Source organism: Pteropus vampyrus, unplaced genomic scaffold, assembly GCF_000151845.1.
Source record: "Pteropus vampyrus isolate Shadow unplaced genomic scaffold, Pvam_2.0 Scaffold570, whole genome shotgun sequence".
Lineage (NCBI taxonomy): Eukaryota > Metazoa > Chordata > Mammalia > Chiroptera > Pteropodidae > Pteropus > Pteropus vampyrus.
Window position 1 is genome coordinate 620,177 of NW_011889351.1, and position 21,510 is coordinate 641,686.

The 21,510-nt window shown below is 54.7% G+C and overlaps 1 protein-coding gene across 1 annotated transcript in view; it reads left to right on the top strand.

Moving 5' to 3' along the window:
- SRCIN1 (SRC kinase signaling inhibitor 1) overlaps window positions 1–21,510 on the top strand; it is a 65,298-nt gene that overhangs the window by 9,005 nt on the left and 34,783 nt on the right. Inside the window, exon 2 of the mRNA XM_011384321.2 lies at window positions 16,159–16,460. Within this exon, the coding sequence (XP_011382623.1) occupies window positions 16,159–16,460 (302 nt within the window). The remainder of the gene's footprint in view (window positions 1–16,158; window positions 16,461–21,510) is intronic.

Here is a 21,510-nt window from a genome sequence, read left to right on the forward strand (position 1 = left end):
AGGCAGCCATAATGGACAGCTGAGGGGGACCCTGCCCTGGCAGTTTGAGGGTTGGTTGGGTATAGAGCAGGAGTGAGGTACAGGGCTTCAGGGAATTTTGGCCAGGGGTGCTGTTTCTCCTGCACAGCCCCGACCACTGTGCAAATGTGTGAATGCTTGTTGGGTGTGAAGTGCCTCTGTTTCCTCTGTTACAGGCAGGGGAGGGGGTCTTCCTCAAGGTTAGTGGGTGAGTGGAGCAGATTGGGGTCTCTTGGGCTGGGAGAGGGTTGCCAGCAGAGCAATGATGGCAAGCCCCTCTGACTCTGACTCTGAACCAATCAATCTTCCAAAATGGGGTGACTTTAATTGGGGAGCTCTCTAAGGTGCTGTAATTCGGGATCTTGCATAGGCATCCCAGGAAAGAGTCTGCCCCATTTCTGGGAGGAGAACCAGGCCTGGCTTGTTGGCTGTCTGTCCGGGGGACCCTGTGTTTTCTGTGTTGTCCTGCTGTCTGTCCTCCTGTCTGTCTCCCACCAGTGTCTCCGCCCCTTCAACCCCTGCTCTTCCTTCAACACCCAGTCTCTATCCCGCCTGCTCCCAGCCCCCAGCGACCCCCCCAAAGGGACAGCTCCTAAGGCCCTGCCTTGCTGTCCTTGCCCCCTCCTCCCCCATGGCCCAAGGCCTCTGCCCTGCCCATCCCACTTTGGGATCCCCACCCCAGCCCCCTCCTCTCTCCAGCTCCTCTCCCCTGGCTCTGGGCTCTGGGCTCCGGGCATTCATTCACGACTTTCCTCCTTTCCTGTCCCTCACCCAGGGCTCCAGCGTGCAGCGGGAGGGAAGCCTCCAGGACTCTGTTCCCTCTGTTTAAAGTCTCCAGGTTAGTAAGCCAGGAGGGAGGCCTCCCCCACCATTCCTCTCCCACTTCTCCTCAGCCAGATGCCCCTCCCCAGCCAAGAGGGCCAGGAATGGGGGAGGGCCTTTGCCAGGGGAGGGGGCAACAGAGACCTGACTCCGGGGAGGGCACCTTGCCTGGCAGAGAATGTGTTTGTGTGTGCATGTATGTTTGTGTATGTTCATATGAGTTAGTGTGCGTGTGCAAGCACTTGTGCATGTACGTGTGCGCTGGCAACACAGCTGCCATGTAACTGGGGCTGGGGCGGGTGGAGGAGGCAGGAGCCCTCTGCCTAGGGGACTGGTGGCTTTGGGGGAGGGGGTCAGGAACAAGGGGCCCTTCTCATGTGGGGGCATGCCCTTTCTTCGATGGCCAGAAGGTGGGGGAATGGGACCACATCCAACTTCAACACAGCTTTGTTTATAGGCACTCACAAGCCTGTGATCTCATTTCATTTATTCAATTGTTCATTCCTTCCTTCCTTCCTTCATTCATTCAAAAAAGATTTATTGAATACCTTCTCAGTGCCAGTCACTGCGCTAGGCTGAGTCCAAGATAAGTGAGCCAATAGAGCTTAAGGGTTTGGCAGAATTCACCAACTGTGGGGCCTAGGGCCATGGCCTGGCCAGCTGACTGCAGAATACTTGCCCCCCCACCCCCCGCAGGACTGTGACTCTATCTCCACTGATGTCCTTATCCACCCCTGCTCTCTCTGAGGCAGCTGTTTTATGCTTTATGTCCTTATAGAATGTCTTTTGAACCTATGACACCCCTCTCATAGTGTGCCCCCACCAAGTAAATAGTGACCGAGGCCCTAAGTCCCTGGTGACCCTGGGGACTGTGAGCAGCATTGTTGGGCCAGTGCTGAGGCCACCTCAGAGGGCCTCAGGGAGTCCAGGCTAAGGGAGAGTGGATGGGCAGGGAGCCCACCCCGCACTTCTGTGCCCTGAACCAGCAACCTGGAATACTGAACTTAAGAGTCAGCCTGACCCGGGTTCCAGTCCTTACTTAAGCCATTTTCTAGCTGTGTGAACTAGGACAAACCACCGTCACTCTCTGAGCCTCCACGTTCTTGCCAGTAAAATGGTGCAAGAACTTACCAGGCACGCTTGTTAAGAGTAAAGGAAAAGCAGCGATTGGTCCAGGGCCTGACCCAGAGCAGGGGCTGCCCTATTGGTAGTTACCTTTTTGTCCTTCCCTCACCCACTGTGCCCTGCCCTGGGGTTGAGCAGGCTGTGCCTGAGTAGTGTCTGGGTGCTGCCTCTGCCCCCATCTTGGGAGAGAGGCCGCAGAACCCCCGTCTTGGCTGTTTTGGACTTTATGCCCTCCAGCCCTTCTCCAGCTCCCTGAAGGATGCTCTAGCCTCAATCCAGGCAGGCAGCTGGGGGAGGCAGCCCTCCTTGCCATTGTGGCTGCTGCCGCCTTGATGGCTTTTTAATAACTTTGCTTAGAGACAATCTGCAGAGCTCTCGTTCGTCTGCCTCTTAATTAAAATTATCGTTTTCCTAAAAGAGCAGCCACACTGCTCCCCTCCCTCCCCATCCTCCACTGCTGCCAGGAGAATGCAGAAGTGACTAGAGACTGCAGCCCTTCCCCTCTGCCCTGTCCTGGTTATGCAGGCCATGACCCCCTCCCCACACGAACAGCAGAGGGCCCATGGGCAGGGAACCAGGGAGGGAGTCCTGAATACTCTCCTTTTTCACTCGCTCCCTTCTGGAATACTCCCAGAGGCAGGGAGCTTGATATCTTCTAAGACTTACTTTCTACATCTGTAAAGAGGGGGAGCAGCCCCGTCCCGCTTTATCACCCGGAGTGGAATGAGATGTGGGTGGTTTTTGGAAAAGTGCTATGAAGGGTTATTAGAATGCCCGGGGTGGGAGTGGGGAGGCGTCCATGGAGGTGGACGCAGTGGGGTCAGCCCCTCACTTCTGATTCTGGCTGTGGTTAGAAGAGACCTCTGAGCTCCCTCTGTGGACTCTGAAAGAGAAGGGAGTAGAGAGGTCAGCGGCTCATTTAGTTGTTGCTGAGTTTTGGGGGAAAAAGTCATCTCCGGTAATAACACACATACTAACGATCCATAATACATGAGCCATATATGCTGGGTTAAGCTCTGTCCATGTATTAGTTCATTTCATCCTCACAACCATCCTATGAGCTCGATGCTTCTATCTCTGTTTACAGAGGAGGAGACAGACCAGAGAGGTTAAATAACATGCCAAGGTCACACAGATTTTCCATCATGGCAGCCTCAGCCCTGCTCCCCGTCCTTCCGTTCTGCCTTCCTCCTGAAGCCTTTCTTAGGTCTAGCCTCAGTCCCTCATGCTGTACGTAGAGTGATGAGGCCTTCGCCTCACTTCTGCGCTCCTGCAAACAGGGTTCCTCTGTGGTTCATGCCATAAAGAATTGACTCTGAGGTTCATCTCCACCTTCCTCCCCCAACCCCATTCCCGGGTCTGTCCCCAGGGAGTCTCAGAGGCTCCTAGACCCTGGAGTGGGGGCGGGGCAGGGTGGAAGACTAGAGGTTAGAGGGTTCCTATTAGCAGACCTTTTGGTTCTAGCAGAGTTCCTCTCCACCTGGGATAAAGGACCTGTGGGGACAGGTAAGCGAATCAATGACTTGGTTGTGACAGTAGATGCTGTTTGGTTGTGAGGCAGGAGGAAGCGGTCTTACACTGTAGCTCTACCATTAAGGCCACCTAGGAAAGCATTCTGGAAGGTTCTGGAGGAGTGAGAGATGCTGTGGCCTGGGGCTTGGAGATCTAATGGCAGGAAGGACCCTCTGAGATGTGTTTGTCTCCACCAGCTTCCCTTAGGCCTGGCCTTTATCTCTGTAAGTCTGCTTCTGTGACTCCTCTTCCAGGAACACTGTACCTTTGTCACCTCCTATACCTGGTCCTCCTTTAGCCAGCACCTCCTTGAAGTGCCCCCCCCCCTCCAACTACCACTGGCTGGCCCCTCTAAACTCCCATGGCACAGTCAAATCTCCTGTGGTCATTGGTTCTGGACATAACTGAGCCTACTAGTCCGTGTTAGCTCTTGGCGGCAGCAAACCAGTGCCCTTGGGGGCAGGAAATGTTGAAGTGGTAGATGAGGACCATAGGGAGACTTTGGTGAAGAGAAGAGCATATGTGCCCCTTAAAGGCATTACAATTCAAAGAAACAAAAACAAAACAAAACACCACCAGAATGCCTGAGTCCCAGTGTGGCCCCAGTGTGATCCTTGCTAAACCATGATTAATTCATCTTGGCGTTCCCACATTGCCCAGCACATAGTAGACGTGTACTAAGTGTTTGCTGAGTGAATACCTGATCATAAATGTGCCAGGCACTGTGCTAGATACTTTATATAACTTATTTCTTCCCATTTTTCCCAAGGCAGGAACCATTTTCCCCATTTTGCCATTGGAGAAACTGACATCCAGAGAAGTAAAATGACTTGTTCAAGGTTACACGTATGGGAAGTAGCCATGGCAAGATTTGAGTTTTGGCTTGCTGTGTCCTTCCTTCTCTGTTTGGTCATGGGCGTGTATACATGTGACACATGACACATGCATTCAGTACCTGCCTTGGGATAACAGGAAGGCTAGTGGCCACCTGTTTGACATGCATTGCATGCTTCGTGGGGAGGTGGGTTGAAGGAGGTGAGGGCTGTGGAGGCAATGAGGGACCAGGCGCCTCTCACTCCAGTGCACCCCCCTCAGCTTCCGGCCCCATCCCAGCAGCCTAGGGAAGGCAGCGTGGTGACAGGTGCCGAGCTGCAGAGATGACAGCACTGCTGATTCCCCCATAATTACTGTCTGATGAGACGCCAGAATTAGCCACTGCGCAAGCATGGGATACAGACAAGGGGCACCGTGAGGAAAGCAGCTGGGGGTAGCAGAACCATTCCTTCCAAGCCTGGGGCCCTCTGGCAGCAGGGCAGGGTCAGTACTGGGGAGGAGGAAGTAGGTTAGCAGGGAGGAAGCACTGTGTGGTTAATGCATCAGGTATTATCGTGTGGGCTGTGGTTTTCCAGTCCTCAAAGTGGCTGGGCTATACCCCTGGACGGCTGACTGCTAGACCGGGCATCCAGAGCCTCAGGCCATAAACCAGCAGGCTGCCCACTTCTGGGCACACCCTTTGGTGCCTGGAGCTTGTATCTGCCTTGCTAGATCTATGAGGGGCATAGTTGCTAGGAAGGGGTTAAGACCCAGAGCAGTCTCCCCGAATTACATTAGCAAGGCCAGGCAGTGAGGGCAAATAGAAGTGCCTGGAAGGAGCAGACAGGTTCAGCTTACCTTGCCAGGAGAGTCACCCATCCCAGGCAGGAGGAATCACATTGGCCCCCAAGGCCCAAGGTCAGGGGAGGCCTGAGAGTGAGGAACAGGAGGCAAGGAAGGTCATGACCTGTCCCTAGTCCCCTCTGAGGACCATGGGCACAGACTCTGGCTCATTTTAAGGAAGGAGGAGCCCCACAAGATGATTGGTACCATGGATGTTATGAGTTCTTCATTCTTGGAGAATGAAGTATCCAAGCCCTGGCTGGAATTGCATTCCTGAAGTAGGGAGGACTTGTTTTCCTGTCTTGGCACAGACCGTGGCAGGGGTTGGAAGGACTCGGTACCCAGCTGAGTAGTGAGAAGAGGGCCATGGAAAAGTAGGTTCCCCAGAGGTTCTTTCAGGACTGTGAGACCTCCTCCCAGCCCAGGCTTCTGTGGCTCTGAGGCAGCTCTGCTCCCTGCCCCTCCTCCCGCCCCTCAGCCCTGCCCAGGGGAAGAGTCCCTCGGCTCTTCCAGTGCGAAGTCTCTATGATGAGGATGGAATTGAGGGTCTCTGTGCTTTACTGGGGTGGAGGGCTGTTCAAGTGTTCCCTTCTCAGGGAGTTGGACAGACTGAGGAGACGCAAGGGGCTTTGGCCCAATGGCTTGGACAATGACTCAGGGATGCCTTGGTGGCAGAATCAGCATCTTCCTCAGGGGCAGCAGAGTGTGGAGAAAAAAGGGGTTTCTGGCCTGAGAACTCCTGCAGTTGAGATCAGGCTCACCTCTGACCTTGGACAAGTTACCCCTTTCTGAACCTCCACTTCCTGTAAAATGGGGTGGGGCAACCTCCTAGGGTGACCCTGAGAATTGAATGAGAAGGGCTCTAAGAACCCTTGAAGACTCTCTTAAGTGTGTGGGGTTATCGGGAGTGGTGTCATTCATGGCTGGTCCATATTTCCCATGGCATCCAGGAAGCCTGATACTGGGTATAAACCTCATCACTAAAGATGGGTGAGTGAATTTGACTGAAAAGAGAATGATAGAGTCTTTGAGTTTTTTGCAGATGGAAGGGGAGACTGTTTATTTCTCCCCTGCCTTCCAGCCTGTGCTCCACTCTCCCAGATCCTGCTCTGGTGCCAGGGTTCTGGTTGGACAACAGGGAGAACTTCTGAAAGACGCCCCTGGTATGTGATCAGGCTTCCCAGTCAGCCTGGACCTGGTGGTTGGCAGGAAACTAGCTGAGCCTCTTCTTGCTTTCTCCAAACTCCTACTTCCCCTCCCCTCCCCTCCTCCAGGCTCTCCGGGTGCTATCCTCAGCATCTGTAGGGAGAGAAAATAATGGAATGCAGATTTGATTGCGTTCTCGGTCGGTCGGCTTGCTGGGCAGTAATCAGCCCATGAGGTGAGGGCTGAGCCTTGTTGCCCAGCGGTCCTGTCCTTCACCCTTCGGCGGCAGGTGGAAACGGTCAAAGGGTCCCTGGCCCCTCACCCTGGTGGAGGAGGCTGAGCATCTGTGGAGGCGGAATGAGGGCTGAGAGTCCAGGCCTAATTGCATTGTCGGTTGAGTAGTGGTCAGAGTGGAGTGGCCTTGAGATCATTGGGCTCATCCCTCTATTTTAAGACAGAATGTAAACACTTCAACAAGGAAACTCTGAACTTGACAAAGTAGGAGAGGGGCCGAGGAATCTGCCTCCCTGAGAAGATGCAGCTGGATTCAGGGTGGGCGAATGGGGTCCCCAACTGGAGATGCATCAACTTCACACTTGTGGGAGCCCCCAGATGCACTGCAGTCTCTCGAGGAGGGTCTTGAATGTACATGATGTGTGTGCATGGGCACAGCACTTTGTCCTTGTGGCATCTTAGATGGCAGAGTGATGAATCAGGGGAGGTATCTGTGTGGTAACCCCAGAGCTGCCCAGGTTTGGGTGTGCCTCTGTGTGTGTGTGTGCCCCTCATGTGGGGGGTACACGTAAGGCAATTTGTGACTGGGCATATGTAGGTGAGCATGTGGGGCATTGCCACAGTGGCCAAGTATGATAGAAGTGTGAGTGAGCAGAAGTCTGTGCCTAAGTGACTGAGCGTGTGCTTGGAATCTGGAGGCAGCAGGACCCTGATCGTTCTGGTAACTGAGGGAGCTGTCTAGGGGCTGGCAAAGCAAAGGCTTCCTAGAGAGAGCCCAACCCCATGAAGGATGGTGTCTCTGAGGAGGATATGAAGGGGTCCAGCCAGGCTGAGGCTCCTGCCCAACATTTATGATTACTGGGTGTTAACAACACTGTCCTGTGGTGGGACGGGGTGATGGATGGAGCTTCCACCCCTCGCTTCCAACAAATTGGAGTCTCTCTCCCTGGAAACAGGATGCCTCCCTATGGGCAAGCTTTAGGGTCTTAGAAAAGGTTCCTTTGCCCACACCTGCTGCCCTGGCCTTTGCACCCTGAGGCTGGACTGCCCCTTGGGAGAGAAGGAGCTCTAGAAGCCTCCTTGGAGTGGTGGCAGAGCCGGGCAAATGGGCGCCTACCTCCCTCTCTTCCCACCCTCTTGTGTTCTCTCCTTCCCTTCCTCCCGCCTGTGTTCCTCTCCGCTGCCTCTCCAAGGAGATGTGGAGCTGACAGGACAGCCTCCCCGGGCGCGTGATGGTAGAGATGCCATTCTGGAGTAAGCTTGTTAACGCAGTGCTGTGTGGGCACACGCCAGGGCTGTTCCCAGCTTTTCCAGCAAAGGCTTCAGACTGGGGTGACATGCTTCCCTCTGCATCTCCGCCCCCTCCCTTCCTTGGGAAGCCAATTAGCCAGATCTTCATTAGTAGCTAGAAATCAAAATCCTACAGTCCTGGGTCTGATAAAATTCTGACAGTGTCCTGAAAGGAAATCAGGCAACTGGGGCAGATCAGGAAGGAACTGTCCCCCACTTGTTCCCTAGGTTGGTGCCTTTGTGCAGTGCACAACCTGCACACCTGTCTAAGTGTTACTAGGTTTTTTGTTGTTTTGTTTTGTTTTGTTTTATTAAAAAAAAAAAAAATGAGAGGACCGAAGCGCAGAGAGCCTGCTGACCTGCTCAAGGTCACACAACTAGTCAATGGAGAGCTGGGTTTGAAAAGAGCTTCCTCATCCCCAAATCCAGCAATTTTTGATAATGCCATAGCTTTGCCTGCTTGAAATGGGGGTGCAGGGAGAAGAGGGAGGGTTGCCTATCTGAAAATCTGGGCGTGGGGCTGGCTTGTTGGCTCTTTTGCAGGGAGGGGGGCCTTGTCTGAAGAGTGTGGTCAGGACGCCGTGTAGGGACCCTGATTTCTGTGTGATGAGTGTCTCGCCGGGCTGTGTGGGCACCTGGGGGTGTGGCTGGGCTGTGACCCACAGCTCTTCTCTCTTTGGGGCCCAGGGTTCTATGACATGTTTTCCATCTTGCTGCTGATTTCTCCTAAGGAGGTTGTTAGTCTGTGCCCTCGGGGGGCCTACCACCTGGAGAGGGGCTCCCCTGGCAATTGCTTTCTGAGAAGTGGCATAGTGGAATGGAAAAAAATCCTTGTCCCTGGGGGCCAGGATGCCCATGTTCCACTTCTGGCTCTGCCTTCAGCGCCTGTATGACCGGTCAGGTTTACAATCTGGGCCTCAGTTTCCTTCCTGTGAAAGGCGTTGGGTTGTGGAGAGAGCACGGTTTTCAAGGTGCAGAGAAGGGTGAGCAGAACAGTCTCAAGACATCGCTCCTCCCTGCCTCGGAGATAAGACCTGAGGGGTTAGAGGGCTGCTGTGCTGTGCGGCTTGTGGACGTGGGGAGTAGCGGGGACAGAGGGCAGCAGGTAAAAGGGAGCAGGACTCCAGATTAGGGCAGCTGACAGAGATGGCATTGAGGCCAAGCCTGCCATCTTTGACTATCCCCAGGCCCCAACCCCACTCCCGAGGTGGCTTGTGGATCTCTCTCCTTACCTCGCAAGACCACCCAGTCTGAATGGAGTGGTACCTCTGCTATCAAGGAGGCCCCAGTCTGAAGGAGCTTCCAACCTAATGAGGTAAACAGGGGCCTTACCCTAGTGCCCTTGAGAGGAGGCCCAGGCCCAGCCTTTAGGGAGTGTCTGATCTGAGGAGAAGACAAGGCTGTGTCCTAGGTGAGTCCCTAGTCTGATGGAGGAAACATGTGCCCAGTTTGAGGGACGAGGCCTTGCCCTGCGGGTGCCCTCTGAGCAAGCGGACAGAATCAGCAGGTAGAGTCGGCCCAGGGATGGTGAGGAGGAAACACTTGGAGAGACAGCGTCTGGCCGGGACAGTGCCCCCGTCCCACCCAGGATACCCAGCACCCTCTCTCACCCTCTCTCTCAAATTCTCTCTCCCTGGGGAAAGCTCTAGAAGCTCTACTGGGAGCTACTGAGGCCCAGGCTCCCAGCCTCCCTCTGTGCAGCAGCTCCTCCTAGGCAGGTGAGCTCTCCTCCCCCAGTCCTGACGGAGGTCCTTTAATTAGATTCTGACTCGTTTACCAACTAAGTGGCCTTCCGTGGGTTTTAAATCTGCACAAATTGGTTTGTATTTTTCTTCCTGCATGAAGCTGTGACTGGCAGTGCCCCGCACCCTCCCCTGCCTCTTGGCTCCCTCTAGGCTCTGACGTATGTCTCACCTCCCAGCCCACCTGAATCTAGATGTCCAGCTTCCCTGGGGGCTGGGAGGTAGCAGGGCTCCCTGGACATGGGAGTGGAAGAGACCAGAGGGTCGTGAACAGCCCTATTTCCCCTCTTCCTGCCTAGCCTGGGGGAAGGGTGTCCACACTGTGAGTCTTGTTAAATTACTCATCCTCTCTAGTCCTCAGTTTCCCTTGCTGTACTTCGAGGAGAATCAACCTGACCCAGGCCCCTCACGGTGGTTCTGTGGATCAGTGCTGGAGGCTGGGGAGGGGAGCTCAGGTGTGTCACCAGCCAAGGACCACTGTGCCTTTGACACCCTTTTGCCTTACCCACCTCCCGCCCACCACTGCAGAGCCAGGTAGTGGTCCGTCTTGGAGGGATGGGTTCCACCTGGCCTCTTCCCTCTTCTCAACCTCAGGGGAGGAGAGCTGACCTTCTCCGGGGACTCTGATGGCAACTTGCCTGGCCTTGCCCCTACCTCTTTAGTGTCCCTGCTTCTAGTTACCAGGAAGTCACTTTTATTGTCTGACCTTCTCTTCCATGCTTTCAAGTCAGCTCTTTTTCCTCCCAGGCCTCCCTCCCATGGTTCCCCTTCCCCATCTTCTCTGTCTTTCCTTCCAGCCCAGGCAGGCTGTGCCGAGGTGGCCGACAGTCAGGGGAGGTGGTGCTGGGTTGGTGGGGGATGGTGAAACACGCGGGGCAGCTATGGGGTTTCTGGCTCCCCTCTTTCCAGGAGATGGACATGAAGCCCGGGCTCTAATTCTCAGTCCAGCTGCCTCCTCCCCTCTGATTGCCCTTCCCCCCCACCGCTCACCCCACCTCTGAGGCTCTGGTTGGAGTGACAGGGAGACTCAACAGGACACTGGGCATTAGCAATTTGGGGGGATATTACACAGGAATGTTTACAGAAAGCCAATTGCCCGGAAAATGACTTTGGTTGCTGTGGTATGGGGCGGAAAAGATGGTTTTAGAAAACAGACACAGATGGGCTTCTGCTCCAAGGACCCACAGACAGACAGCGCGGATGGAGAGGTATGGGCACACAAGGAGCCCAGAGAGAGGGGCCCCCAAAGACAGAGGCCGATTCCTTCACAGGAGGTGGGACAAGAGATGATCCTCTCATTTGACCCAGGTGACTAGAGCCTCTGCCAAGCTTGACCTTTGGCCTCCGACCTCCCCGCACAGTGTGCTTCATGACTGCAGCAGGCATCCAGCAGGATGGAGTTGTCAAGCACAACTGATGGTGGCAGTTGCCCCTGGGTCCCTCCCGGGTGACTTGGGCTCCTCTTACTTTGGCTATAAATGGTGGGACTGGGGGAGCTTCCACCTGCAAATGTGCGTGTTTGGGCAAGGCACTTTGCAGTCTGAGCCAGGCCCTCCACTCTTCCGGAAATCTCCATGCACCCCTCCCCTTGCCCTGCCTGCAGGCCTCACTGGATTTACCCCGACCCCTCCCTGAGCTGGTGCCCAGCCCCCACCTCTGCCCAGGCAATGGATGGGGACACACCTGTGAGTCCTCTCAGTTCCCCAAGGAGGGACCTTGACCAGCCTCCTGATCTCCAGGGGTCCTCACGACAGGGGCCCCAGAGTCCTTTACTCTCTTTTCCATAGCTTGTAGCTTCGCTCTTTCCTCTAATTTCTTCCCTTCCTCTCTTTTCTTCCCTCTCCCTCCCCCTCTCCTCTTCTCCACATTCTCTTCCTCTGAAGATGATGTCATGTGTGAATGTTGCCCATCGGCAGCCAGAGAACAGAGTAGATGGTGACATCTGGGTAAAGATGCCAGGTGGGGATGGGCTTGACGGCTTACCAGACGGTGTCACTAAAACTTGGAAGATCTTAATTCTCATCATGAGTTACAGTGATCTCATGTAAAAGAATGCAGTGGAGGATAAAAATAAATCAGGCTCATAAGTAAACGTGGAATTTGGACTTGGTGGAACAAATAGCAATGTCACCCTCTTCCTAAGCACCTGAGCCTTTATCTGCGGCCGGCCACTGGGGGGCTCCCACCTCTTCCCCCATCTTCCCGGCCTGGGTAGCATTCCCTTCCTCACTGCCCAGGTTAGGTTAGGAGGGCTGAGCTGAGGGTGACCAGAGCTCCCCTTCCCCACCCTTTCCTTCTTATTCTGCGCTGGATTTCACCAGTCCCGGGCATCTTCCGTGTAGTTTGAATCTCTGACTCAAAAATTATGGTCGGCCTTGCACAGTGAGAGTCCTTGGAGAGATGGTAAACCTTCCAGCCCCAACTTATCTCTGCGGCTCCCCCAAGCGCTATTCCTCGGGGGCCTTCAGTCCTAACACCCACCCCCTCTCCAGGGTACCCCAACTCTGCTCCCCCTCCAGGGCCTCCTCACCCTTCCACTTCCCTCAGAGCTCCCTGCCTCTGCCTCTCTCAGAGTCTTTCCATTCCTATGTCCCTGCCCCACTAGAACCCAGTCCTGCTTTCTCACTAAGTCCTCTCTGATCCCCCGAAGACCCCTGCTCCCCTGCCACTGAACAGGAAACATTGATCTGCTCAGGGCCGCGGTGCCTGGAGTTCGTTGCTTGCTAGATCGGAATTGATCTCCTGGGCTTTTCACTGGGCTGCTTAGTCCAGAGAGGGTCAGGGACGCTGTGAGGGCTTGGTGGTAGCTGGAGCAGGCACGGGAGTAATGAAATGGGAAGGCTGTGCTAGGGCCCAGCAGCTCTCTGCCAGAAATGCCTTTAATTCAAAACAATGTACTTTCACTTCCATTGTCTTGCCAGCTCCTCACTCAGCACACAGGGGCAGGGTTTAGAGGTTAATATCCCAGTCTTGCAGATTAGTACCCTCAGGCTCCCAGAATAAAGAGACTTGTTGACAGAACGGATAACTAAATGATAGCTAGCCTGGGGCCCTGAGGGAAGGAGCTGACTCTAAACCCAGGGTGTCTCTGGCCTGCTTTTTTTCTTTTTTTCTCCTGGTGCTCTGACTTCAAGTGCCTGGGCTGGCTCAGAGAAATCAATCCATGCTCGAGTCATCAGAGCCGCCATGGGTCTCTTTCTCCTAAAGGTAATAGGGGAGACCCCTAACCCCACTTGGGCCCTGCAGAAAGAAGAGAAATATGCACAGGGCAGAGAGCAAAGATACCTCGGTTACACAGGCACCTCACCTCCTTCCTTAGCTTAGTTTCTGTCTTTGTTAAATAAAGCCAAGGATCCGGAAGGTTCTAAACAGATTCTAAAGCTTTTCAAATCAAAGCCCATCTTTCCCGCCACCCTTCAGAGACAGCCGTTGTCTCTCCTGCCCCCACCCCAATACACTCCAGGATACAGCTCTTGCCTCACCCCTGACCTGGAGGAGGCGGGGAGGAGTTAGTTCTTGCTCCACTGTCTGCTGGAGCCTGCTCAGCCGCCCCCTCCCCACCTCCGCTGCCTGTGTGAAATTTATGGGACTGCAGTCATCAATAGGGCTGCATGCGAGCACACGTCCACTCTCCGCAGCTGCTTCCCCTCCACCCTGCCCACCGCCTGCTCTAGTAGCTGGGACCGCTCCCTGCCAGCCCTGCCTCGGCCCCTTTACTCAACCAGGAAGAGCCTGGGTGACCCTGCACCTCCCCATAGTCCCTGCCTGACTCGGGCAGGCACACTGTCCCACCTCAGGTGCCCTGCTGTGCCCCCAGGAGCCATGGAGGGTAGGGTGGGGAAGAGCAGCTCTTCTGGGCCCAGGAGGGCAGATGAGCCTTGGAGACACGTCCCAGTGCGCCTGTGTGTGTCCAGAGCCCCAGGAGGGCATGACAAGTCTATCTGTCTGGCACAAGGGGAGAGGTTCCTCTGGCTCAGACAGGGCTGGCCTCTAGAGCTGGGGTTCCAGCAACAAGGGCAGAATCCCCCCTGGGCAAAGAAAGGCCACAGAGGGTCTTTTCTGCCCAGTTGTATCCAATGAGGTTGCAAACCTCCAGCTGGTAGTGAGGGTGAATGGAATAAAGAGGTTAAGGCTCATGGGAGGCAACCCCCTGACTCTGGTTGGGGCTCTCTCTCCAGTACCCAGGACACTCTCATCCTAGATGATTATCAGATCACTTACTTCCTTTCAGCCACTTTCACTGGCCACCTTGGGAAGCCGCCAGCTCCTCAAGGACAGGGACTCAGTCAGGAGCCGTCTTCACGAATTTCCTCCCTATCAGGGAACCTTGCACTATATTAACTCACTATGTTTTCCATTACTCGGTTTGAACTTAAATAAATATACTTGAAAGAAAACATTACCTCTCTGCCACCCCGAGGAATGACATCCATGAGATCAGTGGTTCGACCTTCTGGCTGGGGGTTTTCTAATCCTTATGAAAATATAACTATTAAGCTATAAAACAATGTTTCCCCTAAAGGCATCTCTTGTGTATCTGGACTTCACTTTGGGAAACACAACAGAGGGTGGTGACAGTGGTGAGAGGGACAGATGCCTGGGGGAGGGAGGAGACAGGGACCCCAGACCCAGCATTAGGGTAGGGAGACAGCAGGTAAGTAAGAAAGAGCACCTAATGCTATGGGAGGCTGTCAGTATTTCATCAATAAATAATTGTCACCTGTCGCCTGGAGAGGAAAGTGTGGAGGAGAAGGTGGGAAGACTCTAATAGGTATTGGGGTCAAATCTGGCCTCTACCAATCACTGTGGCTTTGGGCATGTCACTGGACTTCTCTAACCTCGGTAGCCTCATTTCTGAAATAGGGCCACAGTAACCGCCCCCTCCACACACACACACGCGCGCACATGCAGGAGTGTTGGGAGGCTTGCGGGCCATGATAATGGCAGTCAGACAGGCCCTTGGAAGCTGCAGAAATCTTTGTCCATGGAAGCCATTCTTCCCTTGGTTTTGGTGGGAAGTATCAGGTCCCCTTGGGCTCTATGCCCCAGATATACATGTCTCAGCCATAGCCCGGGGAGGAATGTGCGTTGAGCGAGGGGTGGCTTTTCCTGAAATGTGGCTGAATCTCCTCTTTTCTTCTCTGGTGGACAGGAGGTGACTGAGGCCTGGCAGCAGGCCTGATGAACAATGGTGTGGTAGGAACGGGCTGATGAGGGGCTGGGCTGGATGGAACCTGGCTAGGTCCCAGGATCCTCAGCCTCCTCTTTTGCCCCAGTTGGCCCTGTGAGTCAGCCCTGGTGTGGGGGTGCATGTGTCTGCCACAGTACCTGACACCCCAGACCTCGACTACCCTGGGGGGGTACTGTTTTGAGCCTGGCAGATTGTGGGGGTGGAGGTATGCTGGGAAGACTATTTGTCTCCCAGTGAGAGTGACTTCTGGGGATGTGGGACAGCAGTCTGTTATATGCCCAGGAATATGGCTGAGGTAAGCCCAGCAACTCCTCTTAACCCTGGTATGGGTGACACTCTAGAACCACTGTCCCCTGATGGGCTATGGGAAAGTCAACATGGAGGCTAGAGGGCGGGGGACAGCAGGGCTGGGCCTGAGGAGGCCAGGAGCCCAGGGATGGTGGGCATGTGGGGAAGGGATTCAGAGTTCAGGGTGGGGACCTCAACCCCCGGCCTTTTTTTTTTTTTTTTTTTGCTTCTGTACTGTCCTTTGTCCCCTGTGTGTCCCTTATAGGTCTTGAACTTGTGTGTGTTTCGGAGACTGAAGAAAAGGTGGGGAGGGGTTATGAGAGTGCCCCCAAGAGGGAGGCTTAAGCGGTCCTGTCTGCTTTCTTTTGCCTTTGAATGTGTCCTAAATTCATCTCTCATTGTCCTCTCCGTGCCCAGCCTCTCCTGTCTGTCCATCTGTCTGTCTCTGGAGAGGGAGGGGAAAGATGGTCCCATGCCCTAGTCCCTGGGCCTCCATCTCCCTGGGAAACCCTGAGTGTGACCTTTGCCCTCACCACGACCACCCCCATGTATCCTAGTCCTGGCTGCTTTCTAAGCCAACGCCCAGCATGTAGGACAAGTGTGTCCTGGACATGCTAGTCTGAGAGAGGAGGCTAGAGTCCTCTATCTCTCCTGAGAGGATGCTCTTGAAAGGAAGACAGCGTAGGCTCCTTCCCACATCTTTCAGGAAGCATCTAAAAGGAAACGCCCCTTCCCACACCTGTTCACACTAGTGTTAGGAAAAAGAAAGGGGATGTATGGCTAGAGAGGTGTTCAGGATCCCTACTTCCAAACCCTCCTTGACCTCAAAGGATAGCACCTCACCTGCAGTCATTATCCCTCCAAACTCACCTGCAGAAGAGCAAGAAGCTGGACCCTGCCCTTGCTCTCCACCCTCCTTCTGATTTGGGCTAACCTTCCACCTCAGCCCTCCTTTTGCTCCTTCTGTCCCCTAATGTGGGGTGGACAGCCCCTGCCTCACCCCATGCTCCTTCTCCCCGCTCCCCTCCAGCCAGGCCTGGTCCTATCCATCCTCGCAGTGACCCCAGTGGGGGCTGGGCAGCCCCAGGCCAGACTGCACAGTGACCCCTCCGTGTCCCCTCTCCCCTCCCGCAGATCCAGAGCGGAGCAGCCCCCCCATGCTGTCTGCAGACGATGCCGAGTACCCGCGGGAGTACCGGACCCTGGGGGGCGGGGGCGGCGGGGGCAGCGGGGGCCGGCGCTTCTCCAACGTGGGGCTGGTGCACACGTCCGAGCGCCGGCACACAGTGATTGCCGCTCAGAGCCTGGAGGCGCTCAGCGGGCTCCAGAAGGCTGACGCCGACCGCAAGCGCGATGCCTTCATGGACCACTTGAAGAGCAAGTACCCGCAGCATGCCCTGGCCCTTCGGGGTCAGCAAGACAGGATGCGAGAGCAGGTGAGTCGGGGCCGGCTTCGGGCTCCGGGCTGGGGCTGGGGGATACCGCCAGCCTGCGAGACAGCTGGCCTGACCCCGAGCTCCTCTGCTCCTAGGTTCATTCAGATTCTGAGGGGCATCTGGGGCAGAGAAGGGGGAATGGAGGAGTTGGGAAGTTGTCCTGGTTGACTTTTTCTGGAGCCTCCAGACCTCTACTTGCAGTCCTGGGATTTGGAACAGGAGAGTCTGGTTTGGCAGAAAGAGCTCAGCCTCTAACTCAGGCTGTTGGACTGGGCAGAGGAGCAGGAAGGCATATCTTGGAGGTCAAGGGAGGGATGGGAAGGAAGAGGGGAGACCTTGGGGACTGACTTCTGAACCTGAAGGTCCATCCAGAGGTGGAGTTGAGACACAGGGTTGGCGCCCAGTGGGAGCCTCAGTAGGCTGGATCTGATGTGTTCCCAGGCCTGGCAAGAACAGAGCCCAGAACTCCTGGGGCCTTTTTCCTGCCCTCCTTCCTTCCCCAAGACTCGCTGTGTGACTTTGAGCTAAAGGCCACCTCTCTCTGTGCCTTGGTTTCTCTCCTGCCATCATTAAGGCTTAGAAAGGAGTTGGGTCTCTTGCCTCTAGTCCAGAACCTGTCTCATCTCCTTCTATAAGGGAAAGGGGATGCTTTCCTTATTAATTTCTCCCAGATCCTTGGGGTCCTGGATGCATCTCTCCATCCAAGTATGATCTTCTTGTCTGTAGGAAAGTTCTTTCTTGGGACTAGCCTCTGCTTACAGTTCTACATTGATGAGGTACCTACTTTGTTAGCTGCTGAGACTTGGGCATTGTCCTCCCTGGGAGAAGTGACCGAAGTACATCTGATCAGCATCCTTTCAGTAGACTTGGGGTGTCAGTCCCATGCCTGTCTTGCTCTGTCCTCCCTGTCTAGGTACATCTGGGTATGGCTGGAGAAAGGAAAGAATGTCCTTACCCCATCCTCACTGCAGGGAACAAGGACACAAGGTGCATTTCTAGTACCTTATCTGCCCCCTGATGTCACCTCAGGTTCTGTCTGGCCTTTGCCTTTTCCCAGATCTCGAGTCCTCCTGGGAGCAGAGTTCCACTTGGGACAAGGGAGAATTACAGATGAAGGAGATATGGCCCCCACCCTCAGGGGGTTCCCTCTGTTTGCTCTGGCCTGGGAGGAGGGGCAGGGGCATTTGTGATCTAGATGGGGTGAAAAGATGGTTAAACTTAAATACCAGGGGCACAGTCACTTGGGAGAGGGTTTGGAGGAGGGAGATCAGGTGGGCAGGCCTGGTCAGGGAAAGCTTCCTGGAGGAAGAGGTACCTAAACTAGGCTTAGAAGGATGAAAAAGGACTGATTAGGTATCAAGAGACTGTTGTTTTAGGAGGTGGATGGATGAGAAGGAGTTGGGGAGGGGAGGTGAGCATAGGCCTGAGCATAGTTGGTTTGGGGACTGGCACAGAAGTCCACCTGGCTGGTGCAGAAGGCTCAGGCTGGGGGTGGAGGGAAGCGTGAGGGAAGACTGGGAAAGTGGGGCCAGATGGCGGTGGCTAGAAGGGTCATGGTTGTTCTTCATGGTGAATAGGAGGGGATAAAAGGGGGGCTGGAGGCAGGAGGAGAGGAAGAAGCGCATATGTCATAGAGGACAAAGGGAAAAGCATGGGGAGTTGGAAGGAGGACTGAGCAAGGCTTGTTTGCTGCCTGGATCTAGGAGGCAAAGCCAGAAAAACCTCCTGGGTGACAGGGAGATGTTGGTGCCTTGGGGAGAAATGCGGGTGTTGGGAGGGAATGTTTGGGGTTTGGGGGACAAGAATATGGGCAATGAGTTTGAGGAGTGGGTAGGGCACTCAAAGCAATGTCCATTAGGCACTATTTGCATAGCTCAGGACTCTGAAGGGACCACAGCTTCAGGAGGAAGATTGAGTACAATCAGGACAGAATAGAAGTGGGACCGGGCACAGAAGTGTGGACACCAAGGCAGAATGGAGTCTGAGAGGGGAAGAGGGTCCATTATGGTAGGGGGAGGGGGAACCAGGAACAGTTCTGCATTGTGAGGAAGAGGAGAAAGGCCCAGCAGAAGGGTCCTTTGCACTTCAGAAGTCAAGAGAGATGGTTTAAAGTCTTCGGGACTGCTCAGGATCTATGGGTCCAGAGGGGATTGAGAGCGCGTTTCTCATGGTGTGGTGAGGTAATGGCTAGTTTCAGAGGAGACTGAAGGTGGTGAGGGAACAGGACACTTGGCTGTATACCTGTCTAGGAAAGTTTGGCCAGAAAAAGATGAAGACAGCCTCAAGGGGCAGCGGGGCTGTGAGAGAAGATGTGGGCACGTCTGAGGGCCTCATCTGTGTCTGGCATGTTCTCTGGCACCAAGCAGGCACTCGGTAAATACTGTGAATGAATCAAAGCACTGCCATTCACTCTCAAATTCATTCTTTTATTCATTCATTCATTCATTTATTCATTCATTCCCTCCCTTAGAGTGTAAGTGAGTAGGACCTAGGGCCAGTTCACTTGCCACGAAATGCTTGTGACTAAACTGTAGTGCTGGCTCAGTAAATGTGGAAATGAGTGAAGATGAATGAATTTGAGGGATTGATGTCTGAGGGGGAAGAGGGTCATGGGGGAAAGGTCCTGGGGGAATCAGAAAGGGATGGGCTTTGAGCATTAGGGGTGGTGTGGCCTTGGGTGAGAGAAGAGAGTTGCTTCCTCTGAGATGGCAGGGAAGAAGGTGCTGTTGGGACAGAGGCACACTGGGGGGAGGACCCCTGCGCATGGGTGACATCTTCAGTGAAGAGGGAATGAAGAGCTGGAGGAGGGAAGAGGTGAGGAGCAGCCCCCTGGCAGAGTGTACGGGGAGACGGTCAAGAATGGAAGAAAAGGACCTTAGGAGTATCTGATGGGGAAGGCCCTCCACTAGGCTCAAGGAGACCCCAGTCTGACGGGAAAGAAACTTCCAGAAACAAACTGAGGGCTCTAGTTAGAGACCCAACTTTGCTAAGGAAATAGCCAGTGTTGCAGGATTCCTCTGTGGTGTGAGCTCTGTGCCAAAGCTTGCCCCAGGAATGCCCTATCCTCCCCATCACAGCCCCCAGCGGCTCCTGCCCGCTCCCCCTAATGGGGTGTCCCCCGCTTCGCACACACAGGTTGGCGGCTGGACCGTGGACCCCGTGTGCCTCCTCAGCTCCCTCTGCTCCCACCTCCATGGCGACTCCGCCCCCTCCGGGGCTGGCCAGCCGGCCCAGGTGAGTCACCCACCTCCACCCCACCCCCCAAACCCATGGCGAGTTTGGCTTTGGGGAGGATTTTTTTTTGAAGGGGGATATCCAGTATTTTTATTTTGCATCCTTTTCTCTTAGGTAGGGTCCCACTTTTCAGGGTCTCCCCCTGATTGCCCAATTCCTACTATTCCCTCCCCAAACCTGTGGCAAGGTTTGGCTTTAGGGAAGGAAATTTTTGAGGGGGAATACTCAGTTTTGAAAAAAATTTTGTTTTCTTTTTTTCCTTTAAACTGGAGTCCCTCCCCCATCCTCACTCTTATCGGTTTTCAGGGGTCTCTTATGCCCTGAACTCAATTCTCACCCCACTATAGATCATTTCATTCCCCTCTCCCCACCTCACCTTCCATCTCCGAGCAGACCCAGCCTTCCCCTGATGTGTTACCATCAGGAAGTTCTTCATGATGTCTCTTTCCCACCCTTCTTGCTATGTCGAAGGCTCAGTTTCACATTTTAAGAGGATGTTGGCATCTGGACATTTATTCCACTTCCCCATCAAGCCTCAGTTTCCCTGATGGGAAGATGTATCTCAGCTTAGACAGGGGCCCACTTAGACAGGGCTTGGGCTCCCAGCTCAGGCCAGGACATTGCCATGGAAGAAAAATAGACATCTGAGGCTCAAATGGGGAGGAGGGGCCAGGCAGTCAGCATTGCAACGGGAAAGGGCAGCTTGAGGGGGCCTGGACGTGAGGGTGTTCAGCTGTAGGAGATGGAGGAGGTGCAGAGGCAGGATAGCATGGGCGCCAGCTTCACTTCCTCACGCACCCTGCTTTCCCTGGGGAAAGGCAGCAAACCTTGACTTTTTCAAGAATTAGGAAAAGAAAAAATATGACTGCTTGGGGAAGGACAAGGCTCCAGACGTTTTAGCTGAGTGAACTCAAGTCTAACAACAGATTGGCATGGCTTGACATCACTCACAGGGCATTCGGCCTACTTCCTCCCCCAGCTCTCTGCCCCATCCTGACTGAACTTTGGGGAACAAAGATGTGTTTTCCCCCAAGGCTGGATGGCAAGTGGGCCAGAATTGTCCTGAGTGGACAAGTATGTGTGGAGGTTAAAATGGGGCTGGGACAGGGATGGTGGTAGGGCAGACAGCGCAGGTGCACTGTGCCTGTGGCATGCGGAGGCCCTCCCTAGATGGAGTGTCTTGAGGCTAGATAGGGTTGGAGCGATGAAGAGGAGTGAGGCTGGACTTAGTGAACTCAGTTGTTCCAGGTCGAGGGGTTCTGGGCCCGCCCACATCTCCGAGCTTAGAGGGGTCTTGCCCCCAAACTTTGGAATTACTGAGAAAAGCGGCTGCGCCCAGAATTTTGTCATCACTTGATACTTAGTGCTTATCACACTTTGCATTCCCCACAGCTGAGTCTGAGGCTCATTTTTGTAAAGAGCAGGGCCAGAGACACAGCAGAGCAGGATCAGAGGCCATCAAAGAAACAGGCATCCTAGGCCTTCCAGACTTGTCTAGGAATTGAGTCATGGGAAAACTAAGAGGGCAACAGTGCACAGCTGAGACTGGTGGGGAGAGGCCGTGGGCTCAGAGGGCGGCGGGTCGGGAAGCAGGACTCTCTCCTCTCCCCACCCTAGGCAAGATCTTTTGGGGGTGGGGGGCTGGAGAGGACCCTGAGAGAGACCGGAGGCTAGCCTCCGAGCCGCAGCCCCTCCCCCGCTTCCACTAGGCTGTCTAACCTCCCTCCCTCCTCTGCAACCCGAGTCCCGGGCGGAGGGCCGGCGTATCGGGTGACCGCGGCGACGCAGCCACCAGCCTCCGCCGCTCCTCGGCGGG